The 25739-nt window shown below is 43.8% G+C and overlaps 1 protein-coding gene across 4 annotated transcripts in view; it reads left to right on the forward strand.

Moving 5' to 3' along the window:
- Positions 1-25739, forward strand: part of Hecw2 (HECT, C2 and WW domain containing E3 ubiquitin protein ligase 2) — a 356194-nt gene that overhangs the window by 228233 nt on the left and 102222 nt on the right. For 3 of the 4 annotated variants that reach the window (XM_013121118.3, XM_040753631.1, XM_013121120.3), the window contains 7 exons: positions 3796-3890; positions 9373-9448; positions 13468-13637; positions 15566-15708; positions 19386-19486; positions 19888-21255; positions 22269-22364. In XM_013121118.3, the coding sequence (XP_012976572.1) occupies positions 3796-3890; positions 9373-9448; positions 13468-13637; positions 15566-15708; positions 19386-19486; positions 19888-21255; positions 22269-22364 (2049 nt within the window). The remainder of the gene's footprint in view (positions 1-3795; positions 3891-9372; positions 9449-13467; positions 13638-15565; positions 15709-19385; positions 19487-19887; positions 21256-22268; positions 22365-25739) is intronic. The other variant, XR_005879938.1, reaches the window with a different exon arrangement.

Raw genomic sequence — 25739 nt, forward strand, 5'->3', positions numbered from 1 at the left:
GTGAATGTCCTCTGTAGAAGGCTTTTTGTTTTGGGCCACCAACCAGCTCCCAAATCATGACACAGAGACTTATTAGTTTTGAATGCTCAGCCTAGCTTAGGCATGTTTCTGGCTAGCTCTTTTAGCTTAAATTAACCTGTTTCTCTCTATCTACCCTTTGCCTCAGGGCTTATTACCTTTCTTACTTCTGTACATCTTACTTTCACTGCTCCTCTATGTCTGCCTGGCTCCTGGTCCTGGGCATCTTCCTCCTCTCCTCCTCCTTGTCTCATTCCTTATTCTCCTAGAGCCTAGATTTCTTCTCCTATTTATTCTCTCTGCCCACTGCCTTTCTTCTTCGCAGCTATTGATCATTTGGCTGTTTACTAAGCCAATCAGGTGCCTTAGTGAAACTAATACAACACAGCTTTTCATAATTAAACAAATGCAGCATAAAGGAAAGTAACATACCTTTACAAGTAAAAGTAATATTCTGCAGCAACAAATATAGCACATCTTTGTCTAGTTAAAATAATATTCTATAACAGTCCTCCTAAAGCATTCAGTAATATCTAAAGGTGCAAGCAATACCATTCATCATGGACTCTTACTGAATTTTAAGGGGTAGAAATCGTGGCTGGTGTCCAGTTGAGGGCAACAGTGAGCTCCTATCCAAGTATAAACAATCCCCATTCTGTCTAGGACTCTGCTCCTCTCTCTAATGACTTGCCTCTGTGTGTGGTTTGTCCTGTTGATCAGTTTAAATCCCTCAACAGTCCTCTTCAATACAGCTCTGAAGGGTCTTAGTGACCAGGCCCACAAAAATCTACTTTTGTACAGTTCAAGATAAATTCATCATATAATTGTATGGAATCTAAATCATCATAGAGGTGAAGATTTTGTTGTTGTCATTGTAGCTGTTATAGCAGGAAGTAATACCCCAAGTGGGTCAGCTGGAAAAGCTGCCCAGGTTAACATCCTCCAATTAAAGCAATCAGTGGTGTTTTCTTGGCCTGTCACTGTCTTAGGGTTTCTACTGCCATGAAGTGCTACCATGACCACAACAACTCTTATAAAGAAAACATTTAATCGGGGAATGGATTATAGTTCAGAGGTTTAGTCCATTGTCATCATGGTGGGAAGAATGGTAAGCATGCAGGCAGACATGGTGCTAGAGAGGAAGTTGAGAGTTTTACATCTGGATCTGAAGGCAGTAGGAAGAGAGAGTGACACTGGGCCTGGCTTGAGCATCTGAAACCTCAAAGCCTACCCATCAATGACACACTTCCTCCACAAGACCATACCTCCTAATCCTTTCAAGTGATGCCACCTTTTGTGAGCCTGTAGGGGCCATTTTCTTTCAAACCACCAAAGTTACCTAGTTACTAAAATTTTCAAGAAGAGCAGCTGTCACCGTCTGACCTGAGAGTGAAGGGAAGATGTCTTATTAAAGCACACTGTGTTTTTAGAAAGGTCTTGCTCACTCACCACTGTGTGATTTTGGAGTACTGCTGCAGGCAGTTTCCCACAGACAGCTGGCTCTCCAGTATTTAGAGTGTAATGCAGATGAGATCATGCCCATAGACCTCATCTCTAAGGCCACCGAACTTTGCTCTGCTCCAACAGCCCTTGTGCATGCGAATTAAGCTTGCTTTTGCAGAATATTGTCACCAAAGAAAGCAAGTGGAGGAATATGCTGTGCTTGCACCTGTAGATTTCAAGCATGTCTCCAAACATGTGTTAGTGTTCACGAAAGCCGTCTGCAGGAGTGTTCTGAGTGAGGCAGACCAGCAGCAGAGCCAGGCACGCAGTTCTGCAAACCCCACACCCACTCTGTCTCCTAGCTACTCTTTAGTCCTGACTCTCATCCTTAGACCTGTTTGTCCTGAGATTCGGCTGTGTCCTTCCTGATGTCCTCCAGGTTCCCATGTCCTTCCTCTTGGTGCTTTTCCTCTTTAGCGTGTTTCTTTTGTGATTTGCCATGTCTGGAATTGTCATCTCAGCAGCTAAACTGTAAAATGCCTACTAGCTAGAAGCCAGCTCTGGGCTTGCTTGCACTCTCTGGCATAGTGGTGTGCTTGCATACTGCTAGATACGTAGTAAAGTCTTTTGATTGGTGGTGCTAAATTGTGAATTATTGGGTGGTAATGAATGTATATAAAAGGAGTTGATATTTTAGCCCATGATGGAATTTTTCTTGGGTTTGGAAGGAGTGTGGCAATATAAATTCTCAGAAGAGAATTTTACTTGTGTCGTTCTCTTAAAATAAGCAAGTCAAGTACTTCCTGGGATGCCGCCTGGCATGATCAAGAAAGGCAATGGTAAGTTAAGGTACGTGGGAAAATACGTGGAACACCCTGTTTTAACAGTCCTGGTGACTCAGTCAGTTGAGAGGAATTCGCTCTGTAGACGAGATCTGCCCCTCTCTGGCCTGCCTGCCTGTCAGCCCCATTGCCTCTGTAGAAGGCCACCTGAGGGAAAATACATCCTCAGTGAACAGAGGAATTCCTGTGACTCTAGGTTTATACCCACACACTTTTCACTTCATACTTTTGGAAACTAATTGCTTTTTTAAAACTGTAATTGGTGTATGCATTGCCTTTCCTCAAGATGAATTATTTAAATCAATTTGTAAGGTATATGAATTTCTGCATGTTTACCTCCATGGATCTGGCTCCCATATTTGATCCCTATTTAGTAGCTCATTTAAGTTACTTGGAAAATTAGAGTCATGCGGCTTCCTAGAGTGTCCACCCAGTCCACTTTGTCAGACTGATTTGCTGTTTGTATTTCTAGTAGTAGCTGTAATCTGTTCATATTGAAGAGGTTAAAAGTAGAGTCTGTGGAGTACATGGCTGACGAAGAGAAGACCTGAACAGCTTACCTGTCACCCAGAGTAGGCTGGAGTCAGGGTTACATGACGACACAGGCATGAGGCATAGCACTGCCTGGCACTGTGAGCACATGGCAACTGTAGCACATTCTTATCTCTGCTCTACAAAGTATATTCTGTAAGGATTCAGGCACTATGCTGGCCTGTCCCTGTCACCTGGCAGAATGCACTCAGGCAGTGCCCTGGTCAGCCCTGGGTTCCATGACTGTGTAGTCTGCATGAAGGTTCAAAAGACCCCTTTAAAAGAAAGTGCTCCTCGCGCTCATGTCCTCTCTTTCTCCTCTCTTCTCTGTTTCCTGCTGTCTTTCTCTCTCTCTCTCTCTTTCCTGCTGTTCCCCTGGGGCAGACAGGACTTTTCCTGTCTCCCTCTTCTCTTCTGTCTCCTCTCTGTCTCTGTGTTTCTGTGTGTCTAGGGCTCTTCTCTCTTTCCTTCCCCCTTCCCTCCCCTTTCTAATAAAACTCATTAAGCTCTGTCGACCTGGCATGTTTGTCCCCTACCTCTGTCACCCTCGCCTGCCATGGAATTTGCCAAGGTTCCCCACACACATTATTATAATATATTCAGTATATTGTTTGCATGCATTGTTTTGCTGATACATTTTTGATGTCCTTATGAAGTTTCCACAAAGTAGGTAAAAAGAGGTTTGGTGGCACACGTCTGTAATGCTAGCACTTGAGAGACAGAGTTCAGGGCCATCCTGAGCTACAGAGTGAGCGTGAGCTTCAGGCTAGCTTAGGTGACATATTAAGACCCCATGAAACAAGGCAATAGAGAAAAGCCAAATAAGCAAAATTCATCAGGAATTGGTAAAAATTGGTTGCTGCTGGCCAGAAAGGAAACAATTGTGCACAGAAAGGATCGCCTGAGGAGGATGTGGCATTTCCTCAGCAGATTCAACTGTTTTTCTCCCATTGCTTTGCAGCCGAGATCAAAATCTGTTTCAAGTACTACCATGGCATTAGTGGAGCCCTGAGAGCCACAACCCCCTGTATTACTGTGAAGAACCCGGCTGTGATGGTAAGTTCCCCTCATTGCTGGCTTCCTCCTGAAGCCTGTGAAGACTTCTATTTTTGCCTGGGCAGCCCTGTCAGGGTCATGAGGAACAATGAAAAGGAAACACATGACAAGTGTGGGCACTGTTTTAGGAAAGGAAATGTTTTACAAGGCTGCCATAACTGCATCTGCGATACCAATCAGTGGAAAAACACTTGAGACATAGCAGTCCTGCGTATCAACAGCTCTTCAAGGGAACACAGTGAACCACAGTGTTCTGTCATGAAGACTTTGACACGTGGTTAGTAGGAAATTTTGATACTGTATCTCTGTATCCCTGGCGGATTTGCAAGAATCAAGTGTGTAAGGGGGAAAGGAACCCAGTTAAATCATAATCATTCTACCTTCCAGGCATCTCAAGGAGCTTTTCCCTGAAGAGAGTGTGTGATGGGAATCATACTTGGGCAGTTTCCTCAGAATGAGTGAGAGTCTTCTGTTTAGTAAAACATGCTGCCCTGGGAATAATATTCTTCCTCAAGCCCTCAGGTGAAGAAAGATATAATCTTGTTCTGACATCAGTCAGATCACCTAAGTGATCATTGTATGAGGAATGGAGTGGACCTGTGACAGCTTGTAGCAGTAGGATCTGTCATGACCAGGAACATTCTCAATGAGGGTAGCCTGGATGATGCTACTTGGGGGAAGCAGAGTAAAGGGGGAGGGGCAGGAAAGAGGAACATGCATGAAAAATGTTTGCTATCTCTGGTAAAGTTAGTGTAGAATATAGAAAGAATAGTCTGTATTACTATATAAAACTTTGTGGGTCACAGAAAGGTTGACAACTGCTGACTACAAAATCTGCCATGCCAGTGTAACACTGGAACAAATTTTCTTCTCTTTAATATTGTAAAATAAAAAGTTACATACCTCCAAGAGTAAAGCTGTGTCTAATCAAACCTCTGAAAAACTCATTTTGAGTGACATTAGACAATAAAATTAAAGCTAACACTCCCTGAATTCAGAGTCATTTAGACTTGAGTAATACCATGATCACGGTATTGCTGAAGGCAATGGGAATGTGGAGCCAAGTTAAATGCATTTCAGTGACTTTCTAGTGAGATTACTCCACCAAAGCCTGCAGTTTGGAAATAACCAATGTGCATCAACATGACTTGAGAGATTTCTGTAGACAACAGCATTACAATCAAGAGCTATTTTGATTGAGAAACTCATCAATGGAAGTGGTGGTCAGTAGATTTCTGAACAATCTAAAGGTACTTGGACCTGTATTCTTGGGTCTGATGTCCTTTGGGGAGACCAGTGCTATGCTGCTGTAGCAGTAGTGGTGGTCCCTGGGGTATGTAGCATGCGTCGAATTATTTTAAGTAACAGCACTGAGATTCACAGTGCTTGTTTAGTGTGACTATTCCATGCCAGATGCAAAGAATAGGGCTGAGGAAAACAGCTGAGAGTCTCCCAGTCGGGAAACGAGCCACTTGTGATCTCCTTTCTCACATATCCTTTTGCAGTGAATCAGGGATGAAAACCGCTGCCTTCTCTGTCATTTGCATGTTGACGTTGACATCATTGTCATCCATCATGGTCCACAGTGAGATGTGTGTCAGATCCTTGCCACAGGAAACCTTTTAGCTGCAGGGACGCACTCTGGTTGACAGTGCAGCTTCTGGGTTTTCCTGAAATGGATTATGGAGGTAGCCTATTTAAAAACCTCCCTCTAATCATGCAGACATGTTTATCACCACTAGTGGCCCTGTATTCAGTGATAATGGTTGGTCTTCCTTGGCCTTATTGTAGTGTGAGATAAAGTTGTATTCTCCGAGTATTATTTGAGACAAGCATTTTGCCAGAGAGGTGGCACTGTTTTTCTATGAATTCTTTGATAATTGTTTTTAGATTTGCCTTTTACCACATGATGAATTGTGTTTTTAAAATGAAAATTGCAGGTGTCTTCTTTTGTTCCTTGTAGTTCCTTAAAATATTTTAATTAGTTAATAAGCCAGGTGTGGAGGAATATGCCTGTAATCCTAGCACTTGAAGAGGAGGCTGAGGAGGCAAGATTGTGAATTGTCAACCTGGGCTACATAGTAAGACAGTATCCCAAAAGGGAGAGAAGGGAGGAGAGGAGAAGGGAGGATATAGTTTTAAATGAAGGTAGTCCATTAATCTTTTCAGCCACAAATAACTCAGCACAAGCAAGTGCCTGGTTAGACCCAGATGTTACATTCCTGGAGGGACATGTTTTACTTATCAGTGTGTTCCCTCACTGGGCAAGGCCCTGTTTTGTGGACCTGAGGTCCTAGTGCAGCAGGGAATGTAGGTTACTATTGTCTGTTCCAGGGGAAGTCTGTATCGTCTGCTACAGTCTAGGTCCTGTGTGCAGAAAACAGGATAAACAGTCATAGATATCTGCTGTCTAGACAGTTTACTGCTGCCTCCACCCCTGTTAATCTGGGAATTGTGAGTCAGAGGAATAGAATTCATTGTAAGAACTCACATTTTTGTTGAGTGTAAACTACGATCAAGAGAATGGGATTAAGGGGGCTGGGGAATTAATTACATAACTCAGTCTGGAAAGCCCTTGCCTTACAAGTGTGAGGACCTGAGATTGAACCTTAGAAAAACACATAAAAATGTTGGGTGTGACTGTACACACTTGTAATCCCGATGCTCAGGAAGCAAAGGCAGACTTGCTGACTGGGCAGCCTAGCCTACCTGGCCAGTTTTTGGCTAATGAAATTCCTTGTCTCCAGAGAAAAGGGAAAGAGTGACTAAAGCAACAACTGAGGCTGCTCTCTGGCCTTTGCATGCACATACACACACACACACACACACACACACACACACACACACACACACGGAGGGAGAGAGAGAGGGAGAAGGGAGGGAGAGAGGGAGGGAAGGGAGGGGGAGGGAAGGGAGGGGAGGAGAGGAGGAGAGAGGAGGGGAAGGGAGGGGAGGAGAGGGGAAGGGAGGGGAGGGGAGGGGAAGGGAGGGGAGGGGAGGGGAAGGAAGGGGAGGGGAGGAGAGGGAAGGAGAAGAGAGGAGAAGGTGGGACTGATCACCAGAACTGAAAGGTCCTAATGCAAAATTATCAGGAGGCAGTTAATTGTCACACAATCTTGTCTAATTGTCACATAATCTTGTCTAAGGTGCAGAAGGTACAGAGAAGACCGTAGAATTGACTTGGGTCAGTGATGGTCACGTGATTATGCTGTATTTACACAGGGAGTACACTAAGGACGGTGTCAAAGATCAGAGAAACCCAGCATCAGACCATGGTTGAAGTGAGAGAAGCATATTTTGTTCATGAATTGGTGCCATTGAGGCAGGAAGGGGGGGGTAGAGGACCACTAAATAGAAATGGCTCAATTCCAGTCATGACAAAGGAAAGTGAGGATTTATAGCCAAGAAGCAGAGTCAGTGGATGAAAAACTACTAAGAGGGCCAAGGGGATGTGATAACTCTTGATAAACTAACTTAAGCCTAATTTTTGCTGAAGGTGGGCCAGGGTAATCACATGGTACCTGGAGCCTGGTGAGAGATGAAGAATTTGGTCTGGTATCAAGAGTAATGTCATAGTGAGGATAGAGATTCTCTTTAGACAAAGTAGAATTTTTGTAATCTAAGAAGCTAGAGACAGAAGCCTAAGGTCAGGCTTAGTTGAACTGAGGAGCATATGAACTTGACTAGAGTTTGATTAAGGATGGGATCTTGGTAGAGTTTAATATGAATTTCAGAATTAAATTTTGTGTGTGATTTCCATTTTCTAAAAGTTCAGAATCTACTCTGCTTCAATCCTGTCTTTTCTGGTCATATGGACTTCTTTTTCAGAGTACCACTATCTTAAGTGTTTCTATTGTTGTGAAGAGACACCATGACCACAGCAACTCTTATAAGGGAAGCATTTAATTGTGGTAGAGTGCCTACACCTCAGAGGTTCAGTCCATCATGCTGGGGAACATGGCAGGATGCGGGCAGGAATGGTGCTGGAGAAACAGCTGAGTGTTCTACATCTTGTCGCAGAGGCAGCAGGAAGTTGACTGGCTGTCACACTGAGTGAAGCTTCAGAAAAAAACTCAAAGCTGCCCCCACAGTGACACAGTTCCAACAGAAGGTGTGGCCCAGATTAAGGGTGTGCCCTCCAGCCTCAAGGCCTGGATTAAAGATGTGAATCATCCAGCCTCCTCCAATAAGACCATACTTCCTCCAACAAGGCCACACCTCCTAATAGTACCATTTCCTATGAGCTTATGGGGGCCAAATATGTTCAAACTACCACAATCATGGAAAAATTTATTCTTAGAAACCATAAATTATGTACTAATTATATACAGATTGAGAGAAAGATCTAAATTTTATTTGTAGTCTATAAATTGCTGGTTTCAAGTAAGATATAGTTTACTCAAAAATTTTCAGTGAGGAAATAATTGTACACTAGCATTACATGGTCCTATTGTTGCTAACTCCAATAGCAAAGTGCCCACACTGCATTACAGCAGAAGCCTGGATGTAGGTAGGACACCTATGTGGACATTCAGAGACATGAGGTAAGGGAGGATGATTTGGTATGTATCAATGAATCTAACTTAAGTCAAGAATTTATTCCTGGCTTTCTTATCAAAGGAAAAAGGAAATTTAGTGTTTAGTTTCAGTGGTAATATATTCATTATGTATCCAATATATTCCTCCAGGCATGTTGGTATATTCTAGTAATCCTAACACTTGAGAGGCAAAAGCAAGAAGATCATGAGTTCAAGGTCAATTTGGGGTGTATAGAGATGGATGACAATTGCTAAGAAGGTAGAGGGTGCAGTGACTCTTTCCAAACCAACCAACAAGAAATTCTTGCTGAAGACAGGCCAGAATTGTCAGATATCACCAGGGAAGGGGAAAGGGCACTGAAGACAGTTGAGAAATTTGGTAAGTTATCAAGAGCAATCTTATCTCAAGGGTTGGGATCCTCTCTAAATGAAGCAGGCCAGCCTGAGCTATACAACAAGACCCTGTCTCAAATATAACAAAAGCACTACCACCATCAATGTCACACACACATACAAACACAAGCCAGAAAGAGACAGACAGATAGACAGACAGACAGACAGACAGACAGACAGACGGAGACAACTGGCCTCAGACTTGTGATTCTCCTCTCTCATCCTCCTGAGTGGTTGGGTTATAGGAATATATACCATAAAACATGTATTCATATTAAGAGGAAAGACAAATCATACAGTAGATATAGGAGGTTGATTATATTAAGAAAGATTTCAAAGTTCATATTTTTAAGTGGGGTAAAGATTAGCTTTAAATATGAACATTTGATCCCATATTTTGGAATCTATTTTGTGTATCTGTTCTAATATTTGAAATTTTGAAGACATGCACTACAATGCATTTTGATATTAAAATCATTATATGTCCAAACGATGAGAGTGCCTGATAGCACAATTCCCCTGTGAAATTTCACACACATTTTTCTCCTCAGATGGGGGCAGAAGGCATGGAAGGAGGTGCTTCTGGAAGTCTGCATTCTCAGAAACTGGTCAGCTTCACATTGTCAGGTAAGTGTCAGAGTGTGGCCTCCAGCCTGAGGACACATAATATCAATGTGCAAGCCATTTCTTTGTACAATGTCGTATGTGGCCTATAAACCAGGTTATTTTGAGTTCTTTTGTTCTTACTTCTGTAAAGTCAACTTTATATCTTACCAGGATAAAAATTAGATAATTATTATGTTTAGAAATATAAAGTTGTTTTTTTGTTTTACAAAAACTCTTTACCAAATTTTCTCATGAAAGAAGGACTGTGTGACTATGCATAGTTTTGAAAGCATGTGAACTGCTAAATAACTCTGTCAAGTAGTTTTGGTGATTTTAAAGGATTTGGCTTACTCCAGCTAGAAAAAAGAAAAGGTTTTGAAGGCTCAAAGTAAAAGCAGCATACGTTTTCCTGTGAGAACTGCGAATACAGAAGATAGCTTTTTTCATGAAATTACAAAAAAGTCAATAAGTAAAAAGATAATGGTTTCCTGTTTGGTAAAACATCCCACCCGCTTGCATGTCAGCCACCTAGTTACAACACCGTTTCCAGGCTATGAGTTTTGTGTTTTCTATTGCAGTTTGTGAAGTTGACTGGGCTGAAATTGGCATTAAAATAATTGGGGCTTACTAATCCGATGATGTCTTGATAAGACATAGTTTACACAAATTGACAGTTTTGAAGCAAAAGGGGATACACTGCGCTGCAGCATAAAAAGGTGAAATTTATTTTGTACATAAGGCATTGCCAAAAAAAAAAAAGTTTGAAAGCCACTGACCTAACAAGAATGAATTGGCAGTTATAAAACCAAGAATGCGCAAAGAAAGCCAGTGCTTGAATTGGAGTTTTCAAATAGACGACTGAATGATAGTTTATACCTGGCTCTGTAAAAACAGAACCATTTCAGTGGTTCTGAGATTTCTCTGAGATTCTGTTTTCTTCACCGAGTAAATCCCACTGGCATATGAATGGTGATCCTTGATGTCAGCCACCTCCATGAACCCTAACAGTTGCATCAGCCCGGGCAGCGCAGGTCCACTCGCCGCCGGGCACTGTCTTCTTTCTGGTTCATTTTGTGTCGTCCTTTTTTTTTTTTTTCCTATGAGGCTGTTAATTTGATGACCTCTTTTTCCTTTCTTCAATTTCCTGTTGAATCTCAGAAGATGTAACCTGGTGGTTTATGGTTCAGATTGGGCTGGTAAATATATTTTGTTTGGGATCTTTGGTTTAAAGTATCTGGGTAATTAGAGGTAGTTTAAAGCCCCATTGTCTGTGATAGCCTTCCACGATGCTTCTTGTTGATGATGACAGCTTGTGCTGTAGGCCTGGGAAGTTGTCAGTAGTTGCAGGCACTGAAGCCCTGGTGGCGATAGGGGTCAATTAGCCGCCCCAATGATGGTTTGCTACACTCTATCGATTTTGTAGTTTAGAGCTATTGACCTGTCTTTGGTTGATGTATATGACTTTAAACATGGCAGTCACATATCGATTTTGACTTCAGAGGGAATTCTGGTAACTCACTGTAGGAGAATTGCTGTCTGGAAAGTAACATCACAGGACATCTTCCTGAAAATAAGAAATAAGCTCTAGGACATCAACAAACCCATCTTTAAATATTTTTGTAACACCCCACCTCTGTTCACATGGAAGCTGGCTGCCTGCAAGGTGTTTGTCTTCTTCTAAATAGACATTTGCCAAGTGTACAGAGACGTGTAAGATCATAGGAGAGGAATGGATTCTATAACGCTGGTTCTAAAACAATTAACAAGATTGTAGACTGACAGTGGGTGACATGTTTATCTGAAAGATTGACAGACTGGAATGGCTGCCTGCAAGTGTGCTATGCCTGACTATCTAAGGATAAGTAAGGACCCAGACAATTGAACTCTACAGTCTCAGGGAAAATTGTGTCTTGGTTGATGTTACAAATCTTATCCAAATAAGGTTGAAGGTAAGCTACTTACCACGTGTGCCTTTGTGGCTTTGAGTTCTTTTCTAGTCTGCCACGTGATGTGGATATTTATGAACAATGAAACAAAGGAAAATAAAGAGAAACAAGAGGAGAGATAAGATGAGAACGGGGGGGGAGGGCTGGAGAGATGACTCAGAGGTTAGGAGCACTGGCTCCTCTTCCAGAGGTCCTGAGTTCAATTCCCAACAACCTCATGGTGGCTCACAACAATCTGTAAATGAGATCTGGTGCCCTTTTCTGGCATGCAGGGACACCTGTAGGCAAAACATTGTATACACAATAAATATTTTTTTAAAAAATGAGTAAAGGGAGCTGAGTCAGCAGATTACAAATAATTGGCAGTAGATCACCTGCATTAATGGAGATGCACTCACCTGTGCAGCATCTCGCTGTGGAAGCGTTGTCAACAAGGTTATCTAACGTTGACATCTTTTATCACAATAACTATAATCTGCGGCGGAATGCGTTTGTGTTCAAAGGAGTGTTTGTGAATGAATTGGTTCTGTCAGACTTTGGAGCAGCTATTTCTATCCACATTACTCTGCATTTACCTCAAGGAAAACCCCTCCTTGGAAGTAAACTTAGTATCTAGAGGCTATCAATCTGTCTCAAGTCTGAGGCAAGAATAATCAAGAAGGGCAAGGAAATAAGTGTGTGAGCTGCGCTTTCTTCTTGCAGCTACTTTGTACCAACAGAGAAGCCATGCAGTTGGTGAACAGTCCAATGAAACTCTGCGTTTAATAATGACTGCATAGCCTAAGAAGTGTCAAACTCTGCGTTTAATAATGACTGCATAGCCTATGGAGTGTCAAAAGTGGGGTGGCTGGGATAATGACAGCAGCTTCACAGAACGCCGGCTCATCCCTTACTTGCCCCTTCCCTCTTATGCAGAGTTGTTAGCATTCAGCTTCACTGTTAACCATTTCCATATTCTCTGTTGAATTATCCATATCTCCCACTGCTAACAGCATCATTAGACAGCCCTGGTCTATTTTCATCACATGTCTAGGCCATGAGTTCTTGTGGGCCAGTCCATCTCTTCCAGAGAGTGAGCTCAGGGGACTACATAAAACCCAAGGCCTAGCCGACCCCTGTAGATCTCCTGTAATTCAGAGCCATGACATAGTATCTCTTTTACTGCAGATCTAACCAAGGTAAGAGTCTCCCTGTACATAATCTAAGCTGGAGTGTTCAAGACCTCCAGATTGATCTGAAGCACATAAAAATGCAGTCTCTTCCGTGGCTTTCAGATGGTTTAGCTCCAGAGCTACATTAATCACACCAATCATCTCAGAGAGGTGTTGTGGGCCCAGCTGAACCATCTTTAGCTGTAGACATTTGTGTACCTTTTAGCCTGACAATCTAAATGTCTCCTTGCTGAACAGACTTTTAGCAGTATCATGTAAAACTTATTGTGAAAATAAGGTAAGTTGTAAGATACTCACTGAATATTTAAATTACTTTATAAGTGATGGAAAAATAACTGAAGAATTCTTTAAAATGACTGCATTCACATATTAGGCTCCTTATAAAATGTGTATGGCATTTAAGATGTAGTACAAGTGAATGTGTGCTTTGAATTTTGATCTCAAGTTAAGCTTGGTTCAAACATACATATCTACAGTATGTGTGTTTGCAATTTTATGCATGTGGGTCTTTTGTGAAAGGGCATATTTTTATAAGCTGATTATTGAGAATCTCGGAAGAGGCTGTCTTACATTCTGGCTGACCAACCACATTGTACCATGAAAAAGATGGTGACCACCCACAGGCACATGGCATAAAAGAGTCTCAGGTGCAGGGGCATGATGTAATGAAAAGGGGCTGACTTTATTTTTGCCACCTTGGAATTACTGCCATGACCCACTTGTCATTCTCTGTGTGCTCACAGTGCGACTATCTGCTGCTGTGTCACTGGCTCCTTTCTGGTTAGATCTTTGGATTAGTTAAAAGTGCCTGAGTCTTGTGCTAACTGGGATGTCTGGACCCTTCTTCCTCTCTTCTGTCCTTTCCCCCTCCTTACTGCCTCCCCACCCCCACACACACTTCTCTCTCTCTCTTTCTTTAAAGATCTCAGGGCAGTTGGGCTCAAGAAAGGGATGTTCTTCAATCCTGACCCTTATCTTAAGATGTCCATTCAGCCAGGGAAGAAGAGCAGTTTCCCTACCTGTGCCCACCATGGGCAGGAGAGAAGGTCCACTATCATCAGCAACACCACCAATCCAATTTGGCACAGAGAGGTAAGACAGACTGGGGGTGGGGCTAGGGAGTGTCTTCTGCTTGACAGTACTTGACAGACAAGTTGGCCCTTTCTCTCTGAACTCTGTGCAGCCTTGAGTTGTGAATGGGTATGGGCAAGATGGCTCCAGATGTCTGGTTTTGGTGCAAAGAGTGTACACTGCATGTAAACTATTTCCTTCTTGTTAGATCCAGGTATGTAGTAAGACTGGTGAATTGTTCACTTCTAGGATACAAGTTAATGATATGCTAGAGGCTTAATTATCAAAATAAATATCTTAATATTCTTAAAACTAAAAATTAATGCTAAAAGTCATGAGGAACAAAATATATGATAGTTTTTTGCAAGAACAGGAGAATTAAGATATTACTTTGCCAAGTCATAGCAGAGCCAGAATTGAAGGGGAAAAGGCTGATTTATATTTAAATATTTTATTTTTTGCTCTAGCCTACATTCAGTCCAAATTAAAGGACTCTCTCTCTGTGTCTCCCTCCCTCTCTCCCTCCTCTCTCTCTCTCTCTCTCTCTCTCTCTCTCTCTCTCTCTCTCTCTCTCTCTCTCTCTCTCTCTCTCGGCTTTAGCAAACACTTGTATGAGCTTTCAGGTTTTTGCTAGATGAGCCATTGAGGAAGTGGGCATCCCTGTGAGGGCAGACTGCATTGATGGTACTTCAGGGTTCCTCCCAGCTTCATCATGCTACCCACCGTAGAGCATTGTGTCAGTGAAATCAAGCAAGGGTTTTCTCATTAGAGCTGCACAAAGTCAAAGATGATCAAAGAGCTGCAGCTTACTTTCTCACTGGCGAGCAAAGTCTTTCCACCATATCTCAAGGACCAGGAGGTTTGCATCATGTCCCAGTGCTCGGATGTTTCTGGCTAAAGCTTTACTGGCTACAAATTTAGTTAGGTCAGCCCTGAATGTTTAGCCACAGAAGTATGTTCTAACAATACTATAGAAATATTTAGTTGGAAGGAGATAGTTCAGGAACTATGAAATTAACTAGAGCAAAGGTCTACATGTCTAGGAATGCCAGCACAGGTAGACATGTCACCTGAAAGTCCTGTGTTTATTTGAATGGCAGGCTGCTGCTTGTGTTTTTATACCTGTTCTAAAACACCATGTTATCATAATGGCAAATAACTCATTAAAATCGTAGCACCTCGGCTATTATGTCTTGAAGCCTAGAAAATACAAAATATTTTTCATTGTGAGCTCTAAAAAACCCATAGTAGCTACGAAAACAAAACAAGCAATAATGTTCTTTTCCCCTTACTTGTCTGTCTTTTTATACTGCCCAGCACAGAGCCAGGGTTACAACAGATGCTAGTCAAGCACTCTGCACTAACTACATAGCAACCTTCCCAGCATTGTGCATTTACAAAGTTCTTGACCTGATGGGATAGCCGAGAGTATGATCTAACCATCTCTACCTGGGGTGATCAATCAACGCAGCTTTATTTTAATGTGACTACCTGCTCAGATGCTTACGTGGAGCTTTCTTACTCTTAGCAAGTGCTGTTTTTCACTGAGCAGACTGCCAAATTCCTCTGCCCTGGGAGAACTCTAATTATTATACTAAACAAACTAGTGGTGCCCAAATGTCGTGCAGATGCTGTCAAAGGAAAGTAAAATGATTCACACCTGTCCTGCCTCCATCATTTGCTAAGGTCAATTTCTTAAATAAAGTCAGGAGTGGTGTGACTGGTATTTTCTTTTACTTCAGTAAGTTGTTGCACTTATAATTTAATGTTTGATGGTGAGGGTATCTCCTGTGACTGCTGACCAAGAAAGTGTATTGTTGGGTGAAAGGATGACAGTTAGTGGTTTTAAGTGTGTGCCATTAGAGTTTAAGAGATAGCAGTTTCTGTTGTAAAATGATAAAGGTTCCATTTGTTTTCTAACACAACGTGTTGCATGTCTTTGGTTTCAGAAATACTCCTTTTTTGCCCTTTTAACTGATGTCTTAGAAATCGAAATTAAAGACAAGTTTGCCAAGAGCCGCCCCATCATCAAGCGTTTCCTGGGGAAACTGACCATTCCGGTGCAGAGGCTGCTGGAGCGTCAAGCCATCGGGTAACTGGCGCTCACTTTGGGGGACCTTGAGATTAGTTTGTGCTGAAACAGCTGATGTAGTACTTGGCAGTCCTGGGGTGTGTCTTGCTGATAAGAAGTGGAACATGTCTCTTTAGAAAATAAAAGTGCCCTTGTGATCAATAAAGTGTACTGGACCCAAAATGCCCTGTTTTTAATGATACACTTTCTTATGGTGGCAATCTCCATTCCAAGATTCACCTAGATAGCAAATCTCAAGGTGTTCAGTTTTTGGGGGGCATGTTGAAATCCTGCTATAACACCCTTTGATGAGCATCATATTGCCTTCATCTTATCTTTCTGAGTTCCATCCACAGAGCCTATCTTTATTCCTGAAACGCAGAAACAAACTTACATGGAGACTTAGTTTTAGTTTTTCAGTCCTGTAAGCTGTCTCTAAGTTGTGAGTAAAGAAATACAACACACCCTTATCCATTGTTATGCTATATGTATTTTTATGTCATAAGTATTAGTAAATTCAATACCACAAGTACTCTGGGATAGCTCAATGAGAGCATTTTGGGCGTCTTTTCTTCACAGCAGGAAAAACTTTTGAATATACAGTAGTGGTAGCAGCAAGAGTAATTAGCGTGCATGCCATCCTTGAAGTAGTAGTGAGGGTAAACCCATGGGATGCTGGGGTTACACAGTGTCAGCAGTCAGACTAGAGCATGGATTTACCCATGGGGCCTCAGCAACTCCAAGAGGTAGATAACATGATGGCAGCCATTTCAGAGTTGAGGAATCTGATGCTGGCAGGCTAGTGGTAGCCCTGAGTTTGGACTCAGTCCTTCTGCTCTAGGTCCTCTGTTCTCTGAAACATCTTGAGTGCTGGTTGTGATCATTGCCTGTGGAGAGCTGACTCGTAACCTTCACTACAGTTTTCTTGAGTTTTAGTTTCCTCATCTGAAAACAATTGTCCAGACTACACAGCCTCTCTAGCCCTTCAAGCATGAACAACTCACAGGTTCTAACGAATTCTGATCCTCTTGACTTGCAGATGTCAACCTTGTGGTTGGACAGCACACGCAAAGTAAAGGGAGAATACAGAATTCTAGAAGCATGGTCTATCTGGTAAAAGCTGAGGGATGACAGTTATTTTTAAGAAAAATAATTATAGCTTCTGGAAGATACATTTTGAGAGCTTTTGAAATTCTTGTTAGCATGTATCAACAGTGAAAGATTATGGCAAGGATCAACCTCAATAAATCTAATATCTTTCTCATTTAACTTATATTAATTATAACCATCCGATTCATGTAATGTATGTATACCGGTTTTGATTACTGACAGCAAGAAGGATCAAGTACCCAAACTGCCATGAACTCTCTAGTGTTTGAGTAAGTCTTCTAAAGAGCTGAATACCCACAGGAGCAACAGACCCAGTAATGCATTTAGTGGAAGAAAGTCCAAAATGCATTCATCAAGTATCAGACTGAGATGTTTCTCTGTGAGTGGGTTAAAAGCATTGCTGTCATACCAGATTCCGGCATATGCTAATATTTCTGACCTGATTATTGTTTTCTATCTAGTTGGTTAGTTACATATTTGGTGAACTGTGGCTATCTGAAATAGTTGAAAATGTCCAGGTTATAGGTAGATGGGACAAACCATAATCCCTAATCTATTTTTAAAGCATCTGTTTAGATGTGACTATTTTCTGGAAGACTTGTCATGGTCCCGTGTTTATCAGTTCCCCTGATCAGTAAGAAAATGCCTCAGGTATCTAGGGAATGTCTTTACTGTTCATTTTTTATGATAATAGTAATGTATAGCATATTCTTCATAATGATATCATATCACAGCAGGAACAGCTTTCGTTGGAGTAGGACTGGACAAGCCCAGGGGGACCAAGTCCCCAGACTGGCACTTGGTACAGTAGCACAGGCTTCACAGAGGATCTGAGGCATAGGGAGCTTTTCTGAGCTTTCCTATGGAGTAGATGAACTGAGGACTTTTCTCAGTTAAAATTCTTCCAAGCAAAGGTCTCATTTGACAGTTGGTTACTATGTATACACTAAGTGCCTAATAAATGTCAAGAGCTGTGTTGAGTATAAGAGATGAGACAAACAGATGGGCACAGTCCTTTCCATCAACTCTTATAAAACACTCATTCCCCCACCTTACCCATCGATTTTTGAGACGCTTCCATCATTAGCATCGTTATTTTTTGGCAGACCAAGGGAGGAGCCATCAGTCTTTAAACAAGGAAATGACGGCTTTATTAGAGGACTGAGTATCAGAAAAGATGGAAGAAAAACCAGGAAGTAGAGACAGGGCCATAGTATGTGCTGCTGGGCACGCACACAAGTGTGCAAGCACTTCTGTGTGTGCTCTCTAAATGCCTGGAACACAGGAATGCAGCGGCATGGAGCAGAAAGGGCAGCTGTGCCGTTTGTGCTGTTATAGCTGTCCTGTGGTTCCAACAGACATTCCAGAGTGATGCCTGGTTCAACTCCCAGTTCAGCAAGAGTGCCCATAGCTGCATCATATTCGGGTATCCCACAAGAAAGAATGACAGTAAAGGGGACTCCACCAAAAGCAGCTTGGAATCACAGAGACCACAATGAGTTTCTGTTATCGAGGCTGCCTGACGGGGGTTTCTACAGCAGGATAAAATATGTCTCATCCCGGATCTGTCACCCAGCAGCTTCCTAGCTATGCCTTCATGTCTTCCTCTAGAAAGCAGGGTTGATGTGTCCTACCCAGTACCCAGGGGAGTAAAGAACAGCAAATCCCTCGAGCCCTCAGTAACATGTGATTGTCACTCAGTAAAACACTCCGTCTGAGGAAACAAAACATTTGATAGCATCATTCTAGAACAAAAATCATGATATCATAAAAGGAAATGTCTAAGAACTTGAGTAGGAATTCAGGTGACCTACTAATTGGCAAACTGCGATTTTTTTTCTTTCTTTTTCTTAAGAGCGTGTTCACAAAACAAAGCTTTGTGGGTTGATACTGCAAAGCTAACCAGAGGCTCTAAACTGTAGAGTGGCGCAGATGCGTCTCTTTCCAAAATGGCCAGTAGAGGGCGGTGTGAGAGCAGAAATGGTGTGATTCCATTATCCTTTTGGTTGTTTTCTGTAATTGAAGTAAATCATTTGACTCAGAGCTGCTTGCATTTGAATCTGGGAAATAGATATGCACTTGAAATACCTGGATAATTCCATCGTTAGGAAATCTGGAAGTCTAAGACTAGCACTATGGCAGGCTCAAAAGTGAGAGTACCATTGTGGTCCCCTCTGACACCAGTCATGGGATATGTACAGTCTTCTCCTTCATTGTAGAGCATCTTGGTAGGGCCTGAGACTCAGTGGGAGGCCAGGCTCCTGCACCCCATTCCTTATTTTGCATGTGGGAAAGGTGAGGTCAGCACTCTCTCCTGCTCTCGGAGTTGGGGCTGCCGTACAGGAGCAGCCTGCTTTTATGTTCTCATATTGCTCTCTCTCTCTCTCCTTTAATGTGTCCTAGAGCAAGACTTTCTTTTGTTCCTGGGTCACTTGTGCGAATGAATAACACATCGGGTCATATTGTGATTGAACCTGTTTTCACTTAAAATTCTGAAAGTTCCAAGGGCGGTCTGTGGGACGTGGGGGTGGCCTGTGGGAAGAAGGCAAAGGCACAATCAGGATGAAGGGCCGTTTCTCCTCCTGCAGTGACCAAATGCTCAGCTACAACCTTGGCAGAAGGCTCCCAGCCGACCACGTGAGTGGCTACCTCCAGTTTAAAGTAGAAGTCACGTCTTCCGTCCATGAAGGTGAGGTCTCTGTGTAAACACATAAGCACGTGTCAGAATGGCTCAGTTGATAAGTTAGCATGTAAGCAGGATTGTTGTGCGTCCAGTGCAAACCGCAACGGCTTTCTGGTGATGGCCTGTCGGGCTGTCAAAGCACTTTGCAAAGTCGGTTTAGCAAAGACTGCTCCACGAGTTACATTTGCATTCTGAAGCTAGGCTGAAGTTTCTTGCAGGAGAGGGCGTCTACTACTCCTTACCAAACGTCATGCAAGGTACTCATGCAGCAAGGAGTAGTAGATCCTAGCAGCCAGTGATGCTGCCCGGGGCACGTGGGTGACAGAACTCAGGGAACTGGTTAGTGTCAGGACAGTTGACCTCTCTGTATTCTTCCTCCTGCTCACAAGTGTTGCTTTCCCTCTCAGATGCGTCTCCAGAAGCCGTTGGCACCATTCTCGGCGTCAACACTGTTAACGGAGATCTGGGCAGTCCTTCAGATGACGAGGACATGCCAGGAAGCCATCATGACAGCACCGTTTGTGCCAATGGGCCAGTGTCTGAGGACAGCGCTGCTGAGGGAACCCCCAAGCATTCTTTCAGGACTAGCTCTACCCTGGAGATGGACACTGAGGACTTAATCTCTACTTCCTCAAGAACCTCACCTCCCAGAGGCCGCCAGGATTCACTCAATGATTATTTAGATGCTATTGAGCACAATGGCCCCTCCAGGCCAGGGGCAGCCACCTCTTCTGAGCGGTCCATAGGAGCCTCTCCCAAACTGAGGAGTAGTTTTCCCACTGACACAAGACTCAATGCGATGCTTCACATTGACTCGGATGAAGAAGACCACGAGTTCCAGCAAGACCTAGGTTACCCATCTTCCTTGGAGGAGGAAGGAGGTTTGGTCATGTTCAGCAGGGCATCCAGGAGTGATGCCGGGAGCCTGGCATCTCAGATCAAGCCTGAGGAGGACAACCCCGTTGAGAATGAGGACGCCTCTGTTCATGAAGCTGCTTCCTCAGAAGAGAGGCCAGAGAGCCTTCCAGAGGTTGCAGATGGTTCCTTGCCCTCAAGTGCAGCCCCTGATGACAATGAAGCCAGCCTGGAGCCCCATCCCAGTGCTGACCAGGGCAGCACTGAATTGTCAGGCTCTCAAGAGGCTGATCAGCCCACGAGTGGTGCAGACACGGGAGCCTCTGACACGTCTGGAGGGAGCCGCAGAGCTGCCAGTGAGACCGAGTCTCTGGACCAGGGCTCTGAACCTTCCCAGGTGTCCTCTGAGACAGAACCTAGTGACCCGGCCAGGACAGAGAGTGTGAGTGAGGCCAGCACCAGACCTGAGGGAGAGAGTGACCTGGAAGGTGCTGACAGCTCATGCAATGACAGCGTGACCACACAGCTGTCCTCGGTGGAGACACGGTGCTCATCTCTGGAGAGTGCACGATATCCAGAAACCCCAGCCTTTTCTTCTCAAGAAGAGGAAGACGGGGCCTGTGCGGCTGAGCCCACCAGCAGCGGCCCTGCAGAGGGGTCGCAGGATTCCATCTGCACTCCCGGTTCTTTACCTGCTGTGCAGGTGCTCAGTAGGGAAGAGGAAGGGGCAGGGGCTGAGGCTGCTGCTTTGTCGGAGCCAAGGGAGCTGGGGGAGGTCTGGCAGAGGAGGGAGAGCCTGGAGGGGGCTGCTGCTACTCCTGCTGCTGCCACTGAGAGAGAGCCCCAGGACGATGGGGATGCTGGGGACACCCAAGGTGCCTGCGAAGGGGCCGCTGGCCAGGAGGAGGGCGCCACTGGAGGTAGGATATAGGAGACAGCATGGCTCTTGGTTTAAGCATAACTGCACAAAAGGAACTCTTAGGGTTTCCCTCCATGTGGATTACAGTGTAGTCTGCATGCCAATAGAGAGGTGAATCGCCCACCTGGGGCTCACCCGTTAGCAATCGGTTTAAGGAAGTGGGTAAGGAATGTGTGGAGAGCTGAAACCCTTCTTGTCTGTCAGGGTTACCAGTCCAGATCTGGAGAGGCCAGAGTGCGCGGCTAACCATTCACAGAGCTTAGAAAGAAAATGGACTTGGTTTCCAGGCACATAGAACTCAGTTCAAATTCAGTCTTTTTAAAACGGGGATCATCTATTGCTGCCACACAAGGCCTGGCAAACAGCAGTCTTCACTCTTAAGCAAGATGTGAAACCAGTCACTACCTGAATGTAATGTGTAGGGGCTTTCAGGAGTACCTCTTTCTTACAGTTCTGGAACAGATAGTGTGGGTTTTGCGTCAAAACTCTGTCCAGGAAATGTCAGCTGTGTTAAGCGATAGTTCTGATGCATGAAAGGGGAGAATGGGAAAGAGCATTGTGTAAGTGCCTGAAGTCGCAAGTTCAGATGTAAACCCTGTACTGGATCTTAGTGAATGTGGCTCCCAGAAATGATTTATTTAAAATGTTCTAGAGAGAGAGGCAGTACAAGAGAAAAGGTAGTTTAGGGACAAGGGGAGATGCATGCTGGGGACATTTCTCTTGGGTCACCGCTTCTGAGCCCCTACATCCATGTGGGAAATGAGATAAGAGGGCATAGCGAACAGCTTGGGATTCATGTTCAAGGTGTTTGTTTGCTTGCTTTTTAGGCTAGCCCAAGCTAGCCCAAAACTTTCTATCCTCCTGCCTCAATCTGCTGGGTCCTGGGATTATGTATATATGTCAGCACATCTATCCTAGATGTGTGTTTTTTTATTGTAAGTGTGTGTGTGTGTGTGTGTGTACTCAAATAAACAGTACCCGGGTAACTTGGGTAACCATTACCTTTAATCCTAGGTTCTCAAGCCAATGGGCACCAGCCATTGCGGTCGCTACCTTCAGTGCGTCAGGACGTCAGCCGGTACCAGAGGGTGGATGAGGCTCTCCCACCAAGTGAGCAGCTTTTAGCTAAGGCTTACCCTACTGGCAGTGCACAAGGGTGACAGGCAGATCCATTCCATGGGTCCTGGAGAAGAAGGTGTCTGGGAGATGACCAAGTGTCTGTCATCTGGGACTCTCTGTGTGGCCACTCCTCTCTGGTACTATTCTAAATGAAAGGGCAGCTAGGAAGAGCAGACACGGTTCTGCCCATGGAGTAAACACCATCGTTGTGGGAGTTCACCCACATATTTCAGGCATTAGTTGCATAAAAGATTTTTTTTGAATTATGCCTCACAGCAGCATGATTTTCATTCAGTGAGTAGGCAAAATGGGGGACTGTCTTAGAAGAAGCTCACTCTGTAATATTAGTACAGAATTTCCGTTCTTCCTTCAGTTTAAACTACTAAGCACAAGGGTCTTAGTTTTCACTTAAGGATATATCATCAGACATGTTATTACCTTCAGAAGTTAGCCCAGTTTTGGGGGATATAACCATTACCTGAGGGTTTAAGGGGTGTTTAGTTCTTTTACTTCATAAGACACTGAGCACTTTAATAGATGGTTGAGGACTAGGGGTGTGTGGGAAATGGTTCAAAGCCTAAGTGGCACTACCCCACTCTTAAGCAGCATGAAATATGAATTCTATTTAAAGTTCCGGAGTCCCTTACAGGAACATGTAGAGAGTAGTTCACTGTGGTGGCTGAGCACACAGCTCTGTAGATTCGGTGTTGGAGAAGCAGCTGGAGAGCTGCCCTCATGATGTGTGGTTTTCCCTGTTCTTCACCCTCTGCTCTGCTCCCCCCTCACCTGACTTTAACACGTGGGCCTTCATATACTTTAAATACGGGCTTGTGAAGAGAAGCAGTAGGCAGTTCTGATGCTGAAATACTCAATGGTGAGATCTGGAAGGAGCTGACAAGAGCCAATTGCTATTGCTGTAGTTTGTCAGTATAACTGCTTGATCCTTCTGGAATTCTGTTGTACACAGATCCCTCCCTTTTTCATACCTTTGGGCAAAGATCAAATACTACTCTTGGGGCATATTTTGGTATAATCAAAGCAAAATGGACTGGGAACGTCAGGAGAGAGTTGTGGGCGTGCTTTGTATGTGTACGTGGATCAGTCACAGAGTCTCTGGGCACTGGAAAAGGAAGCGTAGCTTCGCATGAGTGCTCTGGCAGCAAGCATCCTCCAGTCGCATGGAGTTCCTCTAGCATTTGTTGGACATAATTTTCATGTAGAACTTGCATTTTTAAAAGAGATGCTTTCTTGCTGAAATTAGGGTCCTATTCACGACATTTCAATGGCCTTGTTTAAACACTGATAAATAGAACTATGTGGATAATTGGGTTTCGGGCAAACAGTTGCCATTTTAGTTTAATAAGATGATAAACTCAAAGAACAAAAGTGATTTAGCCGTATGTCTTGTTTGGTGAGTGACTAGTGTACCAGAGCTAAATCGGAAGACCTATACCTGTTCAGTTGCTTTCAGTAGTAGTTCTGGGTGCCAGCCAGACGATATTTTAAGTCCATCAACTTCCTTCCTTCATAATGGTGTGGTGCTGGACTTCAGGAGGAGAGGGCAGGGATGCCAAACATCTGAAGATGGTAGGACGGTCTGGCACAACAAAGACCTGTCCCATCTAAACTTCTAGTATGCCTTCGGAGAGGCACGTGTCCACAAATAATTCAGCAAATGATATTTCAAGGAGAACATATGACCAGGTCTTTTCATTTCAAAAGCTCAGATCTTAAAGCATGTCTTTGTAAAAATGAGATAATGAGATATATACATGCGTTGCAGGGACAATCAGCTTGGAAGTTTGCAGACTCATCACCAGAGGCTGGGGTTTTCCTGTCTCATGACTGTTCAGCTGTGTGCTCACTCTCATAGCTCATCTTGACTGTTCCAGCTGTCTGTTCTCTCCCTGCCCTGCCTTTTTCTGCTACGTCAGGCTGTGTCCCTGACCTAAATCTGTGCCTAAACTAAGGGCCCTGGTTTGTTTTAAGACTGACAATTGTACTTTCTTTGGCTTTTTTTTTGTTGTTGTTGTTGTTTGTTTTGTTTTTTTGAGACAGGGTTTATCTGTGTAGCCCTTGCTGTTCTGGAACTCACTCTGTAGACCCAGCTGGCCTCAAACTCACAGAGATCTGCCTGCCTCTGCCTTTGAGTGCTGAGATTAAAGGCATGTGACACCACTGCCTGGCTGACAATTGCATTTAAAGAAGTACTTTTTAAAAAAAAATAATAACTCAGAACTATGCAGTGCTTTGCACCTTTCCACTGTATATGGCAATACTCTCCTTAATTTTCTGTGTTCCAATCATTTTGAAAGGTAAAGAAGCATTATCTGTAGTTTATCAAAGGAGGCATAGAAATCAGACAGGGTGTGTGGTGATATATTGTTTATGATTTAATAAAGCCACTGAAGATCAAAATGCAAAGCTAGCCACAAGCATAGAGGTCAGACAGTGGTGACACACACCTTTAATCCCAGGACTCAGAAGACAGGCAGATGGATCCTTGTTCAAGGCCACAGTGAGCTTCACAAAATTGATCCAGTCCTAAAGAGAAACAGCTCACACAAGGATGATCTGAGCACTTGGGATCCCACACCTTTAATCCCAGGACTCATGAGATGTATTTAAGACAGGAACAGGGTCTCAGAGCTGACATTCATTCTCCAGACATATTGAGGATAGGAAGACAGATCCTTCAGCCACTCTGATGAGAGACAGCAGTCTGAGGCTTAGTGAGAGCTTGTGGAGACAGGATCAGCCCCTTCCGCCTGAGGTAGAGGTGAGAGCTAATGGCGGGCTGCTTTGCTTCTCTGACCTTCAGCTTTCTACCCCAATATCTGTCTCTGGGTTTCTATTTTTCATATTACGAGGGTGATTCTTGTCCCGTGTGCATGAAGCCTGGATAAAATGAGGAACTTGTTGATGGTTCCAGGCTAGGAAAATCTGAATCAGAGCCATTCCTTCTCCTAGACCCAGCAGTCTAACCCAAGGCTAAAGAGAATCGAGGTGTGTGGACATGTGAATGCAGAGCTGACAGTTTGTCCAGAGGCACTGAGGCGGCTTTTATGGTGGCATACTGTTTATTAGGTGCCAGAAACACTTCAGGCACATTAGAAGGTTTGGGGATTTTGCTGCAACCTCATTTGTATTGTGTTTTAAGGTAAGACCTGGGGAGGTGCACTTTTCTCTTCTTGTGGGAGGGGCTTATGCAGCAGAACCCTGTCTGGGGAAGTCCCTGTCTTATGAAAGGAGTCTCAGTGGCTGTGTGAGCCACCTTTAAGTGACCCAGATAGATCTGCCCTGCCCAGCCTTTGTGTCTAGATGAGCAGCACACTTTGCTCTGCCTGTGCTTAGCTGTCCCCATTC

This window comes from Mesocricetus auratus, unplaced genomic scaffold (genome assembly GCF_017639785.1).
Source record: "Mesocricetus auratus isolate SY011 unplaced genomic scaffold, BCM_Maur_2.0 Super-Scaffold_100010, whole genome shotgun sequence".
In the NCBI taxonomy this organism is placed as follows: domain Eukaryota; kingdom Metazoa; phylum Chordata; class Mammalia; order Rodentia; family Cricetidae; genus Mesocricetus; species Mesocricetus auratus.